This window comes from Rhea americana, unplaced genomic scaffold, assembly GCF_003343005.1.
Source record: "Rhea americana isolate MKP2758 unplaced genomic scaffold, rheAme1 scaffold_422, whole genome shotgun sequence".
Taxonomy (NCBI): Eukaryota; Metazoa; Chordata; class Aves; order Rheiformes; family Rheidae; genus Rhea; species Rhea americana.
In genome coordinates, this window is record NW_028186560.1 from 94,046 (window position 1) to 111,157 (window position 17,112).

The 17,112-nt window shown below is 42.3% G+C and overlaps 1 protein-coding gene across 1 annotated transcript; it reads left to right on the top strand.

Annotated features, from left to right (window-relative positions):
* Positions 1-484: 484 nt before the first annotated feature.
* LOC146590041 (myosin-1B) lies at positions 485-17,044 on the top strand. Its single transcript, XM_085315221.1, has 38 exons — positions 485-688; positions 784-927; positions 1,020-1,176; positions 1,847-1,874; positions 1,961-2,081; positions 2,161-2,253; positions 2,378-2,441; positions 2,524-2,622; positions 2,728-2,831; positions 2,913-3,051; positions 4,534-4,652; positions 4,752-4,901; positions 5,534-5,704; positions 5,983-6,289; positions 6,688-6,761; positions 7,777-7,864; positions 7,960-8,077; positions 8,827-8,950; positions 9,036-9,172; positions 9,275-9,530; positions 10,517-10,759; positions 10,866-11,042; positions 11,130-11,275; positions 11,362-11,452; positions 11,541-11,930; positions 12,043-12,169; positions 12,377-12,495; positions 12,828-13,024; positions 13,440-13,623; positions 13,710-13,875; positions 14,046-14,170; positions 14,442-14,750; positions 14,854-15,057; positions 15,473-15,598; positions 15,691-15,861; positions 15,948-16,052; positions 16,296-16,391; positions 16,895-17,044. Exons 1-38 carry the CDS (start codon positions 485-487, stop codon positions 17,042-17,044), a joined length of 5,823 nt encoding a protein of 1,940 aa, XP_085171347.1.
* The last annotated feature ends 68 nt before the right edge of the window (positions 17,045-17,112 follow it).

The window sequence follows — 17,112 nt, forward strand, 5'->3', positions numbered from 1 at the left end:
GTGCTTCTGCTTACTCCACACCTATTGCCTTATGTTGCTGCATTTCTTTAGTCAATGGAAATTATATGATCTAAAGTATTCCAGAGAAAGAAGATATAAAAGCTCTTTCATAATTTTAGTAAGCAGACTTCTTTTGGTATCTCTACTACTTAAAACGGAATGTTAATGGGACAATCAAGCCAACACTTCTCTGTAGCCCKCCAAAGGACTACTAGACCTAAAGAATAAATCATGTAAACAGAAAATAAGGGAAAGGAAATAAAAATAACAAATACCAACCCCCTCTACTATCTTTAGTATCTAAATGTGTTAAAGGATATCTGTGCTGAAGAGCCAGTCAGATAGAGAGGGAGACCCTAAGAGCAGACAGAACAGAACTCTAAAGTCAGGTGTGTGAAACAAAAGCATTTCTTCCATCACTCAGCACTGTAGTATTTCTCTCCCTTTCAGCTCCCTACTGCACTACATTCAATAAATTGCAGCCATGTCTTCAGACTCTGAGATGGCCATCTTTGGGGAGGCAGCTCCTTACCTCCGAAAGTCTGAAAAGGAGAGAATTGAGGCCCAGAACAAGCCTTTTGATGCCAAGACATCAGTCTTTGTGGTACATCCTAAGGAATCCTACGTGAAAAGCACAATCCAGAGYAAAGAAGGAGGAAAGATCACGGTCAAGACTGAAGCAGGAGAGGTGGGTGAAAAACAAGGCTTAAAAACAGCATTTGATTGACAGTATTTGATGGACATTCTTAGCCAACACACATCTATCTCCCTTTTCCTTGGCAGACTCTGACTGTGAAGGAAGATCAAGTCTTTTCCATGAACCCTCCCAAATATGATAAAATTGAGGACATGGCCATGATGACCCACCTCCATGAACCTGCTGTGCTGTATAACCTCAAAGAGCGTTATGCAGCCTGGATGATCTACGTAAGTACCAGCAGCAGTCTTTGTGCAATAGCTAGGAAGAACTGTTATGCTAAGCCAAGTGGAAGCCAGCTTGCTTTCTCCTTCCCTCACAGACCTACTCGGGTCTCTTCTGTGTCACTGTCAACCCCTACAAGTGGCTGCCAGTGTACAACCCGGAGGTGGTGTTGGCCTACCGAGGCAAAAAGCGYCAGGAGGCCCCTCCCCACATCTTCTCCATCTCTGACAACGCCTATCAGTTCATGTTAACTGGTGAGTGGCCCTATGTCCGTCACATTGATTAGRACAAAAATCCCCACAGTGTACTTATTGAGGAATCTAGCAATGCGGTTAAGGACACCACAGAGCTGTAGCACAGAAAACTGGAGTAAATTAAATAGCAATTCATTTCCGGCTAAACTGAACCTGAAGCATGCATGGAGKTAGTTCTCAGGAGAGACAGAATATTTCAATAGACATCCTCTTTTTTTTTTTACAAGTCAGAAATAATAACTTATGAAAAATATTGCATATTCTTATTCATTTTTGCACCTCTTTGCTTTAGCTAGAGAAAGACTGTTAAAAATCAAATCCAATGCATCTCTACGAAATCTTATTCTACCTTTCTTTAAAACTTGGACATTAAGAACACTTTTCCAAAACTTTTGACTCCTTATATTGTGAAGATTTCACCTATATCTTTTATAAGCTTTTTGCATAGTGTGACAGAAGCTATCAAAAACTGAGGATTAATTTTATTCCATAATAATGGCAATTATTCCACAGAGACTTTGAAAAAAACTTTGGGATTAGATGACAAGCCTTCAGCTGGGAGTGATCTAATGTATTGTGACATACGGACATTTCTTTCAGCTGTTTAATAGCAGTTAAGTGTTACTCAGGAGAACTACTAACAGTCTCTTCACTTCTGTGTCTTTCACAGATCGTGAGAATCAGTCAATCCTSATCACGTACGTACATTGCCTGCTCAGGTTCCTAATGGATTGCTCTGTGCCAAGGAACTGTATACCTGATTATATATTCTCTGGTTTGACAGTGGAGAATCCGGTGCMGGGAAGACTGTGAACACAAAGCGTGTCATCCAGTACTTTGCAACAATTGCAGCTAGCGGGGATAAGAAGAAGGAGGAACAGCCACAGCAGGCAGGAAAAATGCAGGTGAGTTCATAAGGACAGCAGCCAACAGCTGTCAGCTTTATTTATGAGCTATATCATTACAGTAAGATTTTTATCTTAGGGGACACTTGAGGATCAAATCATCAGTGCCAACCCACTGCTGGAAGCTTTTGGAAATGCCAAGACTGTGAGGAATGACAACTCCTCACGCTTTGTAAGTTGTTGTCTTGAACAAAATAACTTTTCTCTTACCAGCAATGACTCAGTGCAATGACTGGAATGTTCTTGTAATCAGAATTGGTAAAACATATCTAGATTGACTGTTTTTCTTCTTTCAGGGTAAATTCATCAGAATCCATTTTGGTGCTACAGGGAAACTTGCTTCTGCTGACATTGAAACATGTAAGAGACTTTACTGGCCTGACAACAATCCTTCCTACCTTCCTCAGTTCTTACGCTAACTCTATTCTACCTTCCTTGCCAGATCTGCTGGAGAAGTCCAGAGTCACTTTCCAGCTCAAGGCAGAAAGAAGYTACCACATATTTTATCAAATCATGTCCAACAAGAAGCCAGAGCTAATTGGTAGGAAGAATCACTAACTTATCTGGAGGAAGTTCACTAAGCAACATTTAATTCCATTACATACTAACTACTTCTGATCTGTATGTGTTTTGTACTTGTTTTCAGAAATGCTACTGATTACCACCAATCCATATGACTATCATTATGTGAGTCAAGGTGAAATCAGTGTTCCCAGCATTGATGATCAGGARGAGCTGATGGCCACAGATGTAAGTAATGTATAGAAACTTTRTTAGGCAGATTCCAACCTCTAATAGACATGGTACTTACTTCAGCAACTCTTTTGTTAGAGTGCCATTGACATCCTGGGCTTCACTTCAGATGAAAAAACAGCCATTTACAAGCTGACTGGAGCTGTCATGCACTATGGAAACTTGAAGTTTAAGCAGAAGCAGCGTGAGGAGCAGGCAGAACCAGATGGCACAGAAGGTATTAGCATACAGTACACTGGATCACTCGCTAATATAAACAATAATTCTGAGCCAGATTCATTGATCTTTCTAGACTTTTCCCTAAATACTAGTATCGTAGAATATAAGCATATTCTAACTACATAACTCTTCTGAAAGATGACAACTCGGCAGAAGAGCATAGAGGTTGTTAGAGAAGAATTTTCTACAGCATCTAAATTACTTAACCCAGTGGGTTAATTCACACCAGTGTCAATGGTCTGATAGAAAGACAGTATGCTGGAGGGAGGGGAAATTTGCTTCCATTTCTGTCAACAGTGAGAAAGAAGGTTGACAGCCACACTGAACATGTGGCCCATTCTTAATGCTTGTGCAGASTAGGTGTTAATTTTTGTTTTAATGATGGATGATAGAATATTTTGAACTATGAAAAGCATAAAGTAGTAGAGAATAAGGTCCAGTGGACACTAAACCAGACTGAGAGATAACTCAGAGCCATTCTGCTCATTAATTTTAAGCCCAGACACCTGCTATCAGTTATAATCAGTTGTAGTCATCTCCCAAGGGTATTATTTGCAGATGAACAAAGCTAGAATCCTGAAACTGTTCTACTATAAGGTCTTTATTATGGAGAAAACTCATAGTGYTTATACTGTGCTATTTTATTTCATATGGGAGGTAAAAAAGAAATCTCAGCTAATACTACAATTGTGTTTCCTATATTCCTGTTTTCTGTTGAGTTCTCTCACGTTTCCATGAATTACAAAAATAGATAAAATACAATGTTTATCAAGTTTGTTCTGCCTGGGATTTTTCAAAGGTGTATTCCTTTACACTTCATGGAAATATTTTCATGAAAACAAAGTTAYTTGCTTATATTATAAAAAGCTGTGTACCATAGAGTTTTTTCCTTTCTTCAGAAATATTAAGGTGTAAATGAAAATGAATTCAAGGAATATAATAGCATTGAATCTGATAATGAAAAATAGTAGTAGTAGAATATGCTACAAATTATATGAATTATCTTATTTGAGCGATGTCAGGCATGCCATTTTGCWGATCACAGCCTGAAAGCATTTGAAGCATTGTATGTAATAATGAATCCATTTAAATCAGCTGTGTTGTAGGGACTCAAGTCAACATAAAAATCACTGAACTCTTCTGAGAATTACTTTGTGAACAAATTTCTCAGTGTGGCAAAGTCATCTTTTATTTTATTAGCTKTGTTTGCTCATAAAACTGAGAAAGGACTGTGACAGTTCATCTTTTCCATTTCCTGTCTACTCCATTTACTGTGCAATCCATCTATTTCTTTACTTATTTTTGAAGACATCGAGTAACACAGGCAACCTGTTCTAATACTCCATTTAAAATGTGGAACTACAAATATATTACTTCTTAATATTAACTCTTTATCTTGACCAAATTTGCCTTTTTTACTTGTTTTAAAAGAACAATAATGCCTGTAAGTGCCTTAAAAATTAATTATTTTGGCATTCAGTTGCTGACAAGGCTGCTTACCTGATGGGTCTGAATTCAGCTGACCTGCTCAAGGCCCTGTGCTACCCCCGAGTCAAGGTTGGGAATGAATATGTGACCAAAGGTCAAACCGTCCAGCAGGTAAAAATCAATGTCTGACAACCTGTGGCTTAAACTAAATTACCTGGAATGCCTCTTTTTCTCTGAATGGTTACTAAAAGCCTTTTATCTTTGATTTAGGTATACAATGCAGTAGGTGCCCTGGCAAAGGCTGTCTTTGAGAAGATGTTCTTGTGGATGGTCATTCGCATCAACCAACAGCTGGACACCAAACAGCCCAGACAGTACTTCATTGGTGTCCTGGACATTGCTGGCTTTGAGATCTTTGATGTAAGAGCAAAGTTCTATTAACACAACTTTACAAGTAACTTAATGGAGTGGTGAAAGATTTAAGAAGTAATAACACATTTTTTGCAGAAATTAGTTTAATCCTTTTAGGTTACACCTAAAGAATCATGATACCCACAGACTTTTCATTGAGAATAGATTAGTGCGGCACATATGCTAATGGAAATGCATAAGAAGTGGGTTTTGGCAGTTTGAGATGACATTTAGTACCTAATACAAATTGTGAGTATGGAAGTGTGTACTCAGAAGGTTTGGGACACAACTGAAATCAGAGTTTGGAAATGTTGGATATATTGATGACTGAGGTCCCTCCCATAGGAGGCCCACTGTAGTAGATATCAAAACTGATAATCCCAAAATATTAAAAGGCCTCAAATTCTAGGGCTTAGAAACATGTTGATAAAGCTTAGCTTGCCAGTCGAGATGAGCTGATAGAAATTCTAAATTCCTAGCTGGGCAGAGGACTCACAGATTCACCCATAACTTGCTAAATCAAAAAAAAAAAAAAAAAAAAAAAAAAAAAAAAAAAAAAAAAAAAAAAAAAAAAAAAAAAAAGACAACATTGCTCTTTATTTTCTTGAAATTACATGTAATCTCTGTTTGTAATTGTGCAGTTCAACAGCTTTGAGCAGCTCTGCATCAACTTCACCAATGAGAAACTGCAACAGTTTTTCAACCACCACATGTTCGTGCTGGAGCAGGAGGAGTACAAGAAGGAAGGAATTGAATGGGAGTTCATAGACTTTGGGATGGACCTTGCTGCCTGCATTGAGCTCATTGAGAAGGTATCACTCTAATTCAAAATGTCTAATACTTTCAGGAATTCATTACTTTCATATATAATGTAAGTCAAAAGTTTATATATGACACTGTATAGTTCTAGATTCTTTTACAATTTGCTTTACTGGTCATAAATTGACTCTAGAAGAATCCTGTTTTGAAAAAGACAGAGAGCATTTATATTTTCCCACTCGGAAAGCTTGTTCTTTATCTGTAATTTTTTTCTACCTTCTCACCTGTCCTTCCTCCTTTCTTCTCTTCTATGTGCTGCTATTTCTTGTAGCCCATGGGCATCTTCTCCATCCTGGAAGAGGAGTGCATGTTCCCCAAGGCAACTGACATGTCTTTCAAAAACAAGCTCTATGACCAGCATCTGGGCAAGTCCAGCAACTTCCAGAAGCCCAAGCCTGCCAAAGGCAAGGCTGAGGCCCACTTCTCCCTSRTRCACTATGCTGGCACAGTGGACTACAACATTTCTGGCTGGCTTGACAAGAACAAGGACCCCCTGAATGAAACTGTTGTGGGGCTGTACCAGAAATCATCTCTGAAGACACTCGCTTTACTCTTTGCCTCTGTTGGAGGAGAGGCAGGTCAGTTCTCTAAAATTCATATTTTCATCTTTTTTTTTTAATGACTCTTCCAGAGCCATGAATATCAGCTGGAGAAGGTGGTTTTTCAACATGTTCTTAAGAAACTGCATACTGTTAAGAGTCTCAAATAGTTTGAATTTATTTAAAAAAGGATGAGATCAAATGTATCTCAGACTTCCCATGAGCCCTAGAATTCCAGTTCAGTGCATACGTTTGGACCTCTGTCTCTGGAGAACAAGTTTCTCTTTCTTTAGAATAAATGTTGACTCTGTGTGCCACTGCATCTTAGTTTCTTTGCTTAGCATGACTAATACATATGAGCAAGCTTTTTACTGTCTCACAGACAGGAAGATTGCATCTCAAAGTTGTAATACCATCTGTTTTTTGGTATTCTTCAGAGAGTGGTGGTGGTGGCAAGAAAGGGGGCAAGAAGAAAGGTTCTTCTTTCCAAACTGTTTCAGCTCTTTTCAGGGTAAGTTAATATCCCTTTCTATTCTGTATCAAAAACATCTTTTCAGCTATTCATAAAAGGGATGACTCCAAGTCAGCTGAGACCAATGAGAAGATACTTGTTGACTTAACTGTTCTTTGAATGTTGAAAAAACCACTTGAGTCAGATTCTAGTTTCATTTACTCACAAATACATTGGTAGGATGAAGCTCTTTTCCTATTTCCATGTCCCCTAGGACAGTGGTGGATCTGCCTGCCTGCCTGAGGGAATATCTAGTCTGGATCTGCACATCAGCTTGGCTTTCCATATCAAATTTATATAGAAATGCAAAGGCCATCTACCTTCCCACCAGTGTATGGGGCTTTAGGCAATGGAGAGGCATCTATTTGGATTTCTGTAGCATCTAGCTACTGCCTGGCATTCCAGACAGGTTTTAAATTGCATAGAAGGGCCACCTCTCTAAACAGCCCTGCCACTGCTCCAAACCAGGGCTAAACTGAGAGCAGTTAGGTCCTACCCAGTAAAAAGAACTKCTAAAGTCAGTGCCAGTTCCTGAATTTCCCACAGAATGTGCTCTAGGGCCTATCACTTGCGCCTTTTATCTAAGAGCAGTGACCCCCCTTTCTCACCCAGCAGTAGCTCTTTCTCATCCTCCTCTGCTCAATCATTGTCATATTTATCTTCACAAGTTGCACCCTTCCCTGTAATTTTGATCCTTGCCCCTTCACCTTTTTGTTCTGCCTACAGTTTTGTTTGCATTCTCAACAAAATTAAGTATCTTGTGCAGAGCTAGAGAGAGTCTAGTGATTGCAGAGAATCTTCTTCCAATGAGCATTTTGTTGTTTGGTACCCCAGACCTCTGGTGACCATTCTTTCATGAGTGTTGTCCAAGTGTATAGGTCTCTCTGTCTCATGAGAACACATTACATATTTTTTTTTTTTAAGTTTTTCTGGTTTGTTTTTGTTTTGTTTTTCTGTGCTCATCTGGTACAGAGGTAACATTTGATACGAAAAATGTTTGCCTGTGCTCTCACAGGAGAACCTAAACAAGCTGATGACCAATCTACGGAGTACTCACCCCCATTTTGTGCGCTGCATTATCCCCAATGAAACAAAAACACCTGGTAAGAAGACTAAGGAGAGGGAGATCTTATTGTGATGTAGTCATTATTCTTTGTGCTTTATTATAAAATATCAAATAATTGTCATATTCTTTTAGGTGCCATGGAGCATGAACTGGTGCTTCACCAGCTGCGCTGTAATGGTGTGCTAGAAGGAATTAGAATTTGCAGGAAGGGATTCCCCAGTAGAATCCTTTATGCAGATTTTAAACAGAGGTCAGAGCCCTTTCTGCTCTCCATCCTATTTTTACTACATGAGTTACAAATCTTACCTATTTTAACATTTGTGCTTATTTTATAATTCCTTAATTTTGTAATTAAAACTTGGACCAAATTGCTGGAATGTATAACCAAAGACAGCATGTGTGGCTGACAAAGGAAAAATTTTTGAGAAATGAAGGGATAACTCAGGTGCCCTCACTGATTTTTTGCTCACCAAACAACTGAACCTCGCCAGTGTCTCTAACTAGGGAAGCACACTGGAGCTACACAACATTCTAGCTATGTAATTTTTGTATGAGAATTTTTGTAGGTTCTTAGGTTTCTCAAGTTGTCCCCCCCCCCAATTTGTTTTTTAAAGCTTGGGAGCACTGGTTGGGTATCTGCTGCTAGTGTTAATGGAAGTTCATTTCTTGCGAGGTATATAGTGTCATTGTTCCTGTCTAGCAATTTTCTGTTCAAGAATGAAAGCATGGCTTAATACAAAAGGATATCAGAATGGAATGCCTGGAGATCAGTATCTTCTTTCCATCTACAATTGTTCAACTAAACGCAGTGAAAGCTTCCTTAATTTTGTCATTAGAATTCATTTCACTATGAATATCATGTTTAGACAAGGGATGGAAGTCTAAGTTCCTCAGCTTCATTCTACTGCGAAGAATGCCGCTAATTTAACTAGCTAGTATAAGCTTATGACTTCAGATTTAGTCAGTCTGTGTTAATTCATATTCCTTTTCATTCTGCAGGTACAAGGTGCTTAATGCAAGTGCTATCCCAGAGGGACAGTTCATTGACAGCAAGAAGGCTTCTGAGAAGCTCCTTGGCTCCATTGATGTGGACCACACCCAGTACAAATTTGGTCACACCAAAGTACAAACACTCCTTGACTCATGTAGTGTGTGCCTGTGCTTTGCACCACCTGACAGTGATATGCTGCAATGCTCCCTTTCTCTAGGTGTTCTTCAAAGCGGGGCTGCTGGGACTCCTGGAGGAGATGAGAGATGAAAAGCTGGCACAGCTCATCACTCGYACACAGGCCAGATGCAGGGGCTTTCTGATGAGAGTGGAGTATCAGAGAATGGTGGAGAGGAGGTAGACATTTCTCAACTTTCATTAAAGACACCATACTTCAAAGAAAGTGTCTACGCTAATCAGCACCCAAAATATTCAATGTACACTTTAATTATGCTTCAGGGAATCCATCTTCTGCATCCAGTACAATGTTCGTTCATTCATGAATGTCAAGCATTGGTCATGGATGAAGTTGTTCTTCAAGATCAAACCCTTACTGAAAAGTGCAGAATCTGAGAAGGAAATGGCCACCATGAAGGAAGAATTCGAGAAAACCAAGGAAGAGCTTGCAAAGTCTGAGGCAAAGAGGAAGGAGCTGGAGGAGAAAATGGTGTCCCTCCTGCAGGAGAAAAATGACCTGCAGCTCCAAGTGCAGTCTGTGAGTATTATTAGTATTTTTTTTTTGCCAGGTGAAAATAAGTAAGATCTAAGACAGAGGAGTTAGAAGTCTCAAACTGCACCCTAACCTTCCTTACAAAATTTCTAAGCTGAATCTTGTATGACTAAAGGTAAAATCCAGACCACCTGCTTTGGGCATTCAGTGTCACCATTGCAAGGTGGGGCTCCAGCTTCAGAATGACTTCTAAGTGTTAGAGAAATGTACATGTAAGCACAAAGACTATGTAAACGTATTCCATGAGGTCACATTATACCATTGGCCATTTAGTGTATACAGTAAATGGAATATGGAGAGATACTCAATTGACTATCCACTCTCTCTTAGTTTATTTGCCTAAATAAAGGTCATTAGAGACACTTCTTATGACACTTATCTCACCTGTCCTCCTGCAGCTTCTCCTCCAAGAAGACACACCCTGTACATCATGAAACACAACTGCCAACCCTGTGTGTGTCTCCAATGCCCTCTGGCATCTCAAAAGTTTCTGCAACATTAGGGCAATACTATTGTGCTTCTAGGTGTGCACTTCACAGTTTTAAAATCCAGCCAGATTCAAATGGACATTACCAATTACATTCAGATTATGTACTGACATGCCTGGATTAATTCTAATTTAGTATTACCAAAAAGAATTTTTAGGGAGACTTTATATATATACATATATGTGCCATTATATTCAGTTATTCACTTTCAAGAAAATGAATAAAAATGCTTAGTAAAAGAATTATTTTTACATATCTAGAAATATTACATATGAATGGAGCTAGACACAATATTTGATAATGAGAAGAATCTAAAAAACTGAAAAGAATAAAAATTGATTTAGAAGACACCGTACAGTAATACTGTCTGCAAAATAATAATAAATAATAATTCCATTTTTATTTTTCAGCTTTAAATAATATTTTCTATTCAGTGTCTGCCAAACCTAGAAGTTACCCAACAAAATTATGTTTACCCAACAGGAAGCTGATGCATTAGCAGATGCAGAGGAAAGATGTGACCAGCTGATCAAAACCAAAATCCAACTCGAAGCCAAAGTTAAGGAGGTGACCGAAAGGGCCGAGGACGAGGAGGAAATCAATGCTGAGCTGACAGCCAAGAAGAGGAAACTGGAGGACGAATGCTCAGAGCTGAAGAAAGATATTGATGACCTSGAGTTAACACTGGCCAAAGTTGAGAAGGAAAAACATGCCACCGAAAACAAGGTATAGCAGWGAACKCATCACTCTCGCTCCAGAAATCAGTGCTGTGCTGGTACAGCACGTTTGTAGCTACTTCCTTTAATTACCCCCTGCTCCCTTTTTCTCACAGGTCAAAAACCTCACTGAGGAGATGGCGGCCCTGGACGAGAACATTGCCAAGCTGACAAAAGAGAAGAAAGCCCTCCAAGAGGCCCACCAGCAGACTCTGGATGACCTGCAGGCRGAAGAGGACAAAGTCAATACGCTGACCAAAGCCAAAACCAAGCTGGAGCAGCAAGTGGAYGATGTAAGYCCAAATAYACAYTCAGCAAGAACAGGACAGTTGTTTAGGTAGACCTGGCTGGCAGAGCACTCATGATCTTGTTCTGTTTAGCTCGAAGGGTCCCTGGAGCAAGAGAAGAAACTGCGCATGGACCTTGAGAGAGCCAAGAGGAAACTCGAGGGAGACCTGAAGCTGGCYCAYGAWWCCAYAATGGATTTGGAAAATGATAAGCAGCAGCTGGATGAGAAACTGAAGAAGTAAGTGTGGCTGTGGGGCACCTTTGTACTCTTCAAGTGCACACATGTTTTTCGCTGGGCACTAACACGGTTTGCTTTGTGCAAAGGAAAGACTTTGAAATCAGCCAGATCCAGAGCAAAATTGAGGATGAGCAAGCCCTGGGCATGCAATTACAGAAGAAGATCAAGGAGCTGCAGGCAAGTCTTTGTTCCTTGCCTTCTCTCACACCGTCAGAGGTCAGGCAGGGGCAGGRCATGGGTGTGAATGGTGCCTGATGTTCTGCAGGCCCGAATTGAGGAACTGGAGGARGAAATTGAGGCCGAGCGGACCTCTCGGGCCAAAGCAGAGAAGCATCGGGCTGACCTCTCCAGGGAGCTGGAGGAGATCAGTGAGCGCCTGGAAGAAGCAGGGGGAGCTACAGCAGCTCAGATTGAGGTGAACAAGAAGCGTGAGGCAGAATTTCAGAAGATGCGTCGGGACCTGGAGGAGGCCACTCTGCAGCATGAAGCCACAGCTGCTGCCCTGCGGAAGAAGCATGCGGACAGCACAGCAGAGTTCGGGGAGCAAATAGACAACCTTCAGCGCGTCAAGCAGAAGCTGGAGAAGGAGAAGAGTGAGCTGAAGCTGGAGATTGACGACTTGGCCAGTAACATGGAGTCTGTCTCCAARGCCAAGGTATAGAGTACATTTTATAGGCACGTTGCCCCAAATGGCACTTCCTCTTTTGTGCATGTCACTATAGCTAGTGTGTAATAAATGTCCTAGCCTTCTGTTTGTTGACATATAGGCAAATTTAGAGAAGATGTGCCGTTCACTGGAAGACCAATTGAGTGAGGTTAAGACAAAAGAGGAGGAGCATCAGCGCATGATCAATGATGTCAATGCTCAAAGAGCTCGTTTGCAGACAGAAGCAGGTAAGATATCCACATCTCTGATGTGCAGATAGAACAATGGCAGAGGACAAATGAAGAAATAAGTCTTCTAGGCAAATGGACACTCCKCTCTACTGCAATGAGATAAGATCATAAGCTTCTGCAAGCTCCACTGAATATCTAGGTACATAGCTAGAAATGAATATATTACTGTCATCAACAGAAAAATTCTGTCTGCAAACTTTTCAGGTGAATATTCACGCCAGGTGGAGGAGAAAGATGCTCTGATTTCTCAGCTGTCAAGAGGCAAGCAGGCATTCACCCAACAAATTGAAGAACTCAAGAGGCATTTAGAGGAAGAAATAAAGGTGAGAGCACTTTCCAAAACCTGTCTTTGGAGTACTTTTCCTACTGTCTAAGCGATGCCTCAGCCACTGTAATATGGAATTACAGAACCACCATGATGAGACGGAGGAAAAGCCCCACTTAAGTAATCCCATGGAAGCCTTTTGATGGTGGCTTTGCTTCCTGYTCTCTCYAGTCTATCCATTAATTCTTTTGAAAGTTCCCAGCTCTTCCTTGCTCATCCAGTGGACTGTCACCATGCCCATAGAAGAATAGTCCAGTGCCTGATAACTTTTCCCTCGGGGGATTTCCCACGATACAGCTACTCCTTGTCTCAATCCCATTGTCCTCCCAGGCCAAGAACGCCCTGGCCCACGCCTTGCAGTCTGCACGCCATGACTGTGACTTGCTCCGGGAGCAATATGAGGAGGAGCWGGAAGCCAAGGGTGAGCTTCAGCGCACCTTGTCCAAGGCCAACAGTGAAGTGGCCCARTGGAGAACCAAATACGAGACGGACGCCATTCAGCGCACGGAGGAACTAGAGGAGGCCAAGTATGTGGGGGAAGGCTAGCAGAGGCTAGCAGATGGGGGAAGATCTAGCAGAGGCTAACGGGGAAGCTGGAAGAGACCATGGAGATATTGCCAGGAAGAAGCCAATGCTGTGCTTTGGGGTGGTGTGGCAGCAAGTGGAAAAACATATCTTATAGATGATGTGGGTTGGCAAATGCAACAACGCCCATGATACGGAGCATGGCAGAGGGAGGCCGTGTAGGTGTGCACAGAGGGCAGAGGCATTGCTAGAGCCTCCTGGGAATATRATGATTGGCTGAGAGAGCTCCTGTGCTGTGSGCGAATGGGGATCTCTCATTGCCAAGTGGCCAAGTGTGCTGCTGTGAAAAACACACCAGCTGAGCTCCACAGGCTCCCCTACACTTCCTCACTGAGAGTTGTGCTTATCATCTCCCAGGAAGAAGCTGGCACAGCGCCTGCAGGAAGCAGAGGAGCACGTTGAAGCCGTGAATGCGAAATGTGCCTCCCTGGAAAAGACAAAGCAGCGGCTGCAGAATGAAGTGGAGGACCTGATGATAGATGTGGAGAGGTCAAATGCTGCTTGCGCAGCTCTGGACAAGAAGCAGAAGAATTTTGACAAGGTAACCCAGGCTCCAGACTCGTGGTCTGGGGACAGAGCATCTCCTCATGACTGCCACACTCCTACTGCGGCCCTGTTGCTCTTCAGATCCTGGCAGAGTGGAAGCAGAAGTATGAGGAAACGCAGGCTGAGCTGGAAGCCTCCCAGAAGGAGTCTCGCTCTCTCAGCACGGAGCTGTTTAAGATGAAGAATGCCTACGAGGAGTCTTTGGACCACCTGGAAACGCTGAAGCGGGAGAACAAGAACTTGCAGCGTAAGTCCCGGGTGCTCTGCTCCTGCCAGGGCTTTCTCACAAGCTTCTCTGTCCACCACATCAAATGGCTCCATGTCTGCAGGATTGTGAGGGTGCCTGTCACCTTCCTGTGGTAGGACATTTCCCCCATGCCCCGTGCCTGASCCTGCCATTTGTCTCTGTCCCTGCAGAGGAGATTGGTGACCTCACGGAGCAGATTGCAGAGGGAGGAAAGGCCATTCATGAGCTGGAGAAAGTGAAGAAGCAGATTGAGCAGGAGAAATCTGAAATCCAGGCTGCTCTGGAGGAAGCTGAGGTACATCCATCCTTTCTTGCTTTTTCCCTTACTGCCCAGAAAGCTTAGAAATCATTTGTGAAACAATGACTGGGAGGATAATTTCCAGACCCAGAAAGCATGGAATTTCAAGAATCATTAAAGCCTTTGGATGCAGAAGAATCCTTTTCTTTTTCTGTGCTAGTGTCAGACCTGAAGCTATGCATTATTTTTCAAGAGATGAGTTAATGTACATGACCTCAGAATTTATGTTGTTAATTTAATTTTGTGGGGTGGTTTTTTTCCTTTTCAGGCCTCCCTAGAACATGAGGARGGGAAGATCCTGCGCCTCCAGCTGGAGCTCAACCAGATCAAGTCTGAGATTGACAGGAAGATAGCAGAAAAAGATGAAGAAATTGAGCAGCTGAAGAGAAACCATCTCCGAGTTGTGGAATCCATGCAGAGCACACTGGATGCAGAGATCAGGAGCAGGAATGAAGCCCTGAGGCTGAAGAAGAAGATGGAGGGAGACCTGAATGAAATGGAGATCCAGCTGAGCCATGCCAACCGTGTGGCAGCAGAGGCGCAGAAGAACCTGMGAAACACACAGGCAGTGCTCAAGGTCCATTTAAAAAAATGATACACATGGAAGAATGGCTTAGCTTATGTTTATAATGCTCAGGATTGTTAAGAGTCCTTTTTAATCTCTCTTGCCTCTCTTACAGGATACCCAGATACACTTGGACGATGCTCTCAGGACGCAGGAGGACCTGAAGGAGCAGGTGGCCATGGTGGAGCGCAGAGCAAACCTGTTGCAGGCTGAAGTTGAGGAGCTACGGGCAGCCCTGGAGCAGACGGAGCGGTCGAGGAAAGTGGCCGAGCAGGAGTTGTTGGATGCAAGTGAGCGTGTGCAACTACTTCATACTCAGGTCAGTGTATAAATATATATAATATTGAAACTTATGTTGATAATTACATTTAACATTGACAGTATTAGTGGGCTCATGTTTTGTTATTAACATCCTTTAGCAAGGTCATTATAAGTGATCCGTGGTACCATTTAAATTCTTTTACTGACCTTAGATTGAAAATTATACATCTTTATAAGACTAAACGTCTTCTCTGTTTTCTCACAAACTACGGGAGGAAAGGTTATGTAGGACGTTCTTTAAGTATTGAAGTGCATCATAGCTGAGATAGTAATGACCTACAACGGCAACTCCTATAGAAGGGAATACTATGTGACCTGACGGAATTCTTTACACTAAAATACAGAATGTATGCAATGTTTTTGATCTGCTATTATGAGCCAATAAATATAAATATGTAATGCTGTTTGCRCAGAACACCAGCTTGATCAACACTAAAAAGAAGCTGGAGATGGACATTTCCCAAATCCAGAGTGAAATGGAGGAGACAGTCCAGGAAGCCCGCAATGCTGAAGAGAAGGCCAAGAAGGCCATCACAGATGTGAGCTGGGGGTTGCTTTCATGGCTGATGGTGATGGATTCTGCCCCAGTATGTCTCGCATCCCAAACTGGGGCTGTTCCTTTGCTCTCCAGGCGGCCATGATGGCAGAAGAGCTGAAGAAGGAGCAGGACACCAGTGCCCACCTGGAGAGGATGAAGAAGAACTTGGACCAGACAGTGAAGGACCTGCAGCACCGTCTGGATGAGGCTGAGCAGCTGGCACTGAAAGGAGGCAAGAAGCAAATCCAGAAGCTGGAGGCYAGGGTGYGTAGRGCTGCTGTTTGTGCATCAGGGAGCACGTCCCATGAGGCACCACCAGGGGAGCTCCAAGGCTGGGCTTCTCATTGCAGGTGAGAGAGCTGGAAGGGGAGGTTGATTCTGAGCAGAAGCGCAGCGCTGAAGCCGTGAAGGGTGTGCGCAAATATGAGAGGAGAGTGAAGGAGCTGACCTACCAGGTAAGGCAGGAATCCATATTGCACTGCCTTACCCTTTACCTAGGAAGTCAAAATGTTTGCACTTTGCCTTCTAGTGTTGTTTCTTTCTGTTCTTTTCAATCTTTTGAAAATCCAGCTAACAAAATTATCACCCCGTCTAGTCTAACTGGACAGCAATGTTCTATGAAGAACGTTACTCTGTTTCACAGAGAGTTTAGAGAGGTGTTTTTTTTGTTTTTGTTTTTGTTTTGTTTTTTTCCCCAGTCCGAGGAAGACCGGAAGAATATTCTCAGACTCCAGGATCTGGTAGATAAACTGCAGATGAAGGTGAAATCCTACAAGAGGCAAGCTGAGGAGGCTGTAAGTATTGCTTTGTGCACAGTCAGCCTTCCTCGTGGTGGAGTTGAAATTCTCCATTGGCCTTTTCTCCTGTTCAGCTTTTTTAACCCTTGAATTTTCTTTGGTTGTTTTGTGGCTACGAGACAATGAGAAATATAGAAGAACTGCTGCTTTTGAGAGGGATTTGCCTTGTTGTTCTTCTCAAATCCTCACTCACATTCTCTTTCCTCCTTCCTTCCCTAACCTGGGTGTCAGAGGCAGCTGATAGTCTGCCTTTCCTGGTCTCTGTCATGGACAAGTATGTAAAGTTGTCATGGCCTTTTTGATAGCCTAGTACTGTCTTCTCTTCAGATACACTCAATATTCTGAGCAGCTTCCTACCTCACTGTCTGGAACCTGCTCTCCTTGCATAGCTGTAGATTTTGAWTTTTTTTCTGGCCAAATCTCTGTTATTAAATTTCTTGATAAGTCTTAAGCATCATTTGTCACTATTGTGCTTCTTATAACTCCCTCTCCCCCTRCAGGAGGAGCTGTCCAATGTCAACCTCTCCAAATTCCGCAAGATCCAGCACGAGCTGGAGGAAGCCGAGGAGCGGGCTGACATTGCAGAGTCGCAGGTCAACAAGCTCCGAGCCAAGAGCCGAGAGTTTCATAAAAAGATAGAGGAGGAATGAAGATCCCATGAGGCTAAAACGGGACTTGAGAGATGCACAAAATGTGAACCTCTCTTTTCCTTTCTTCT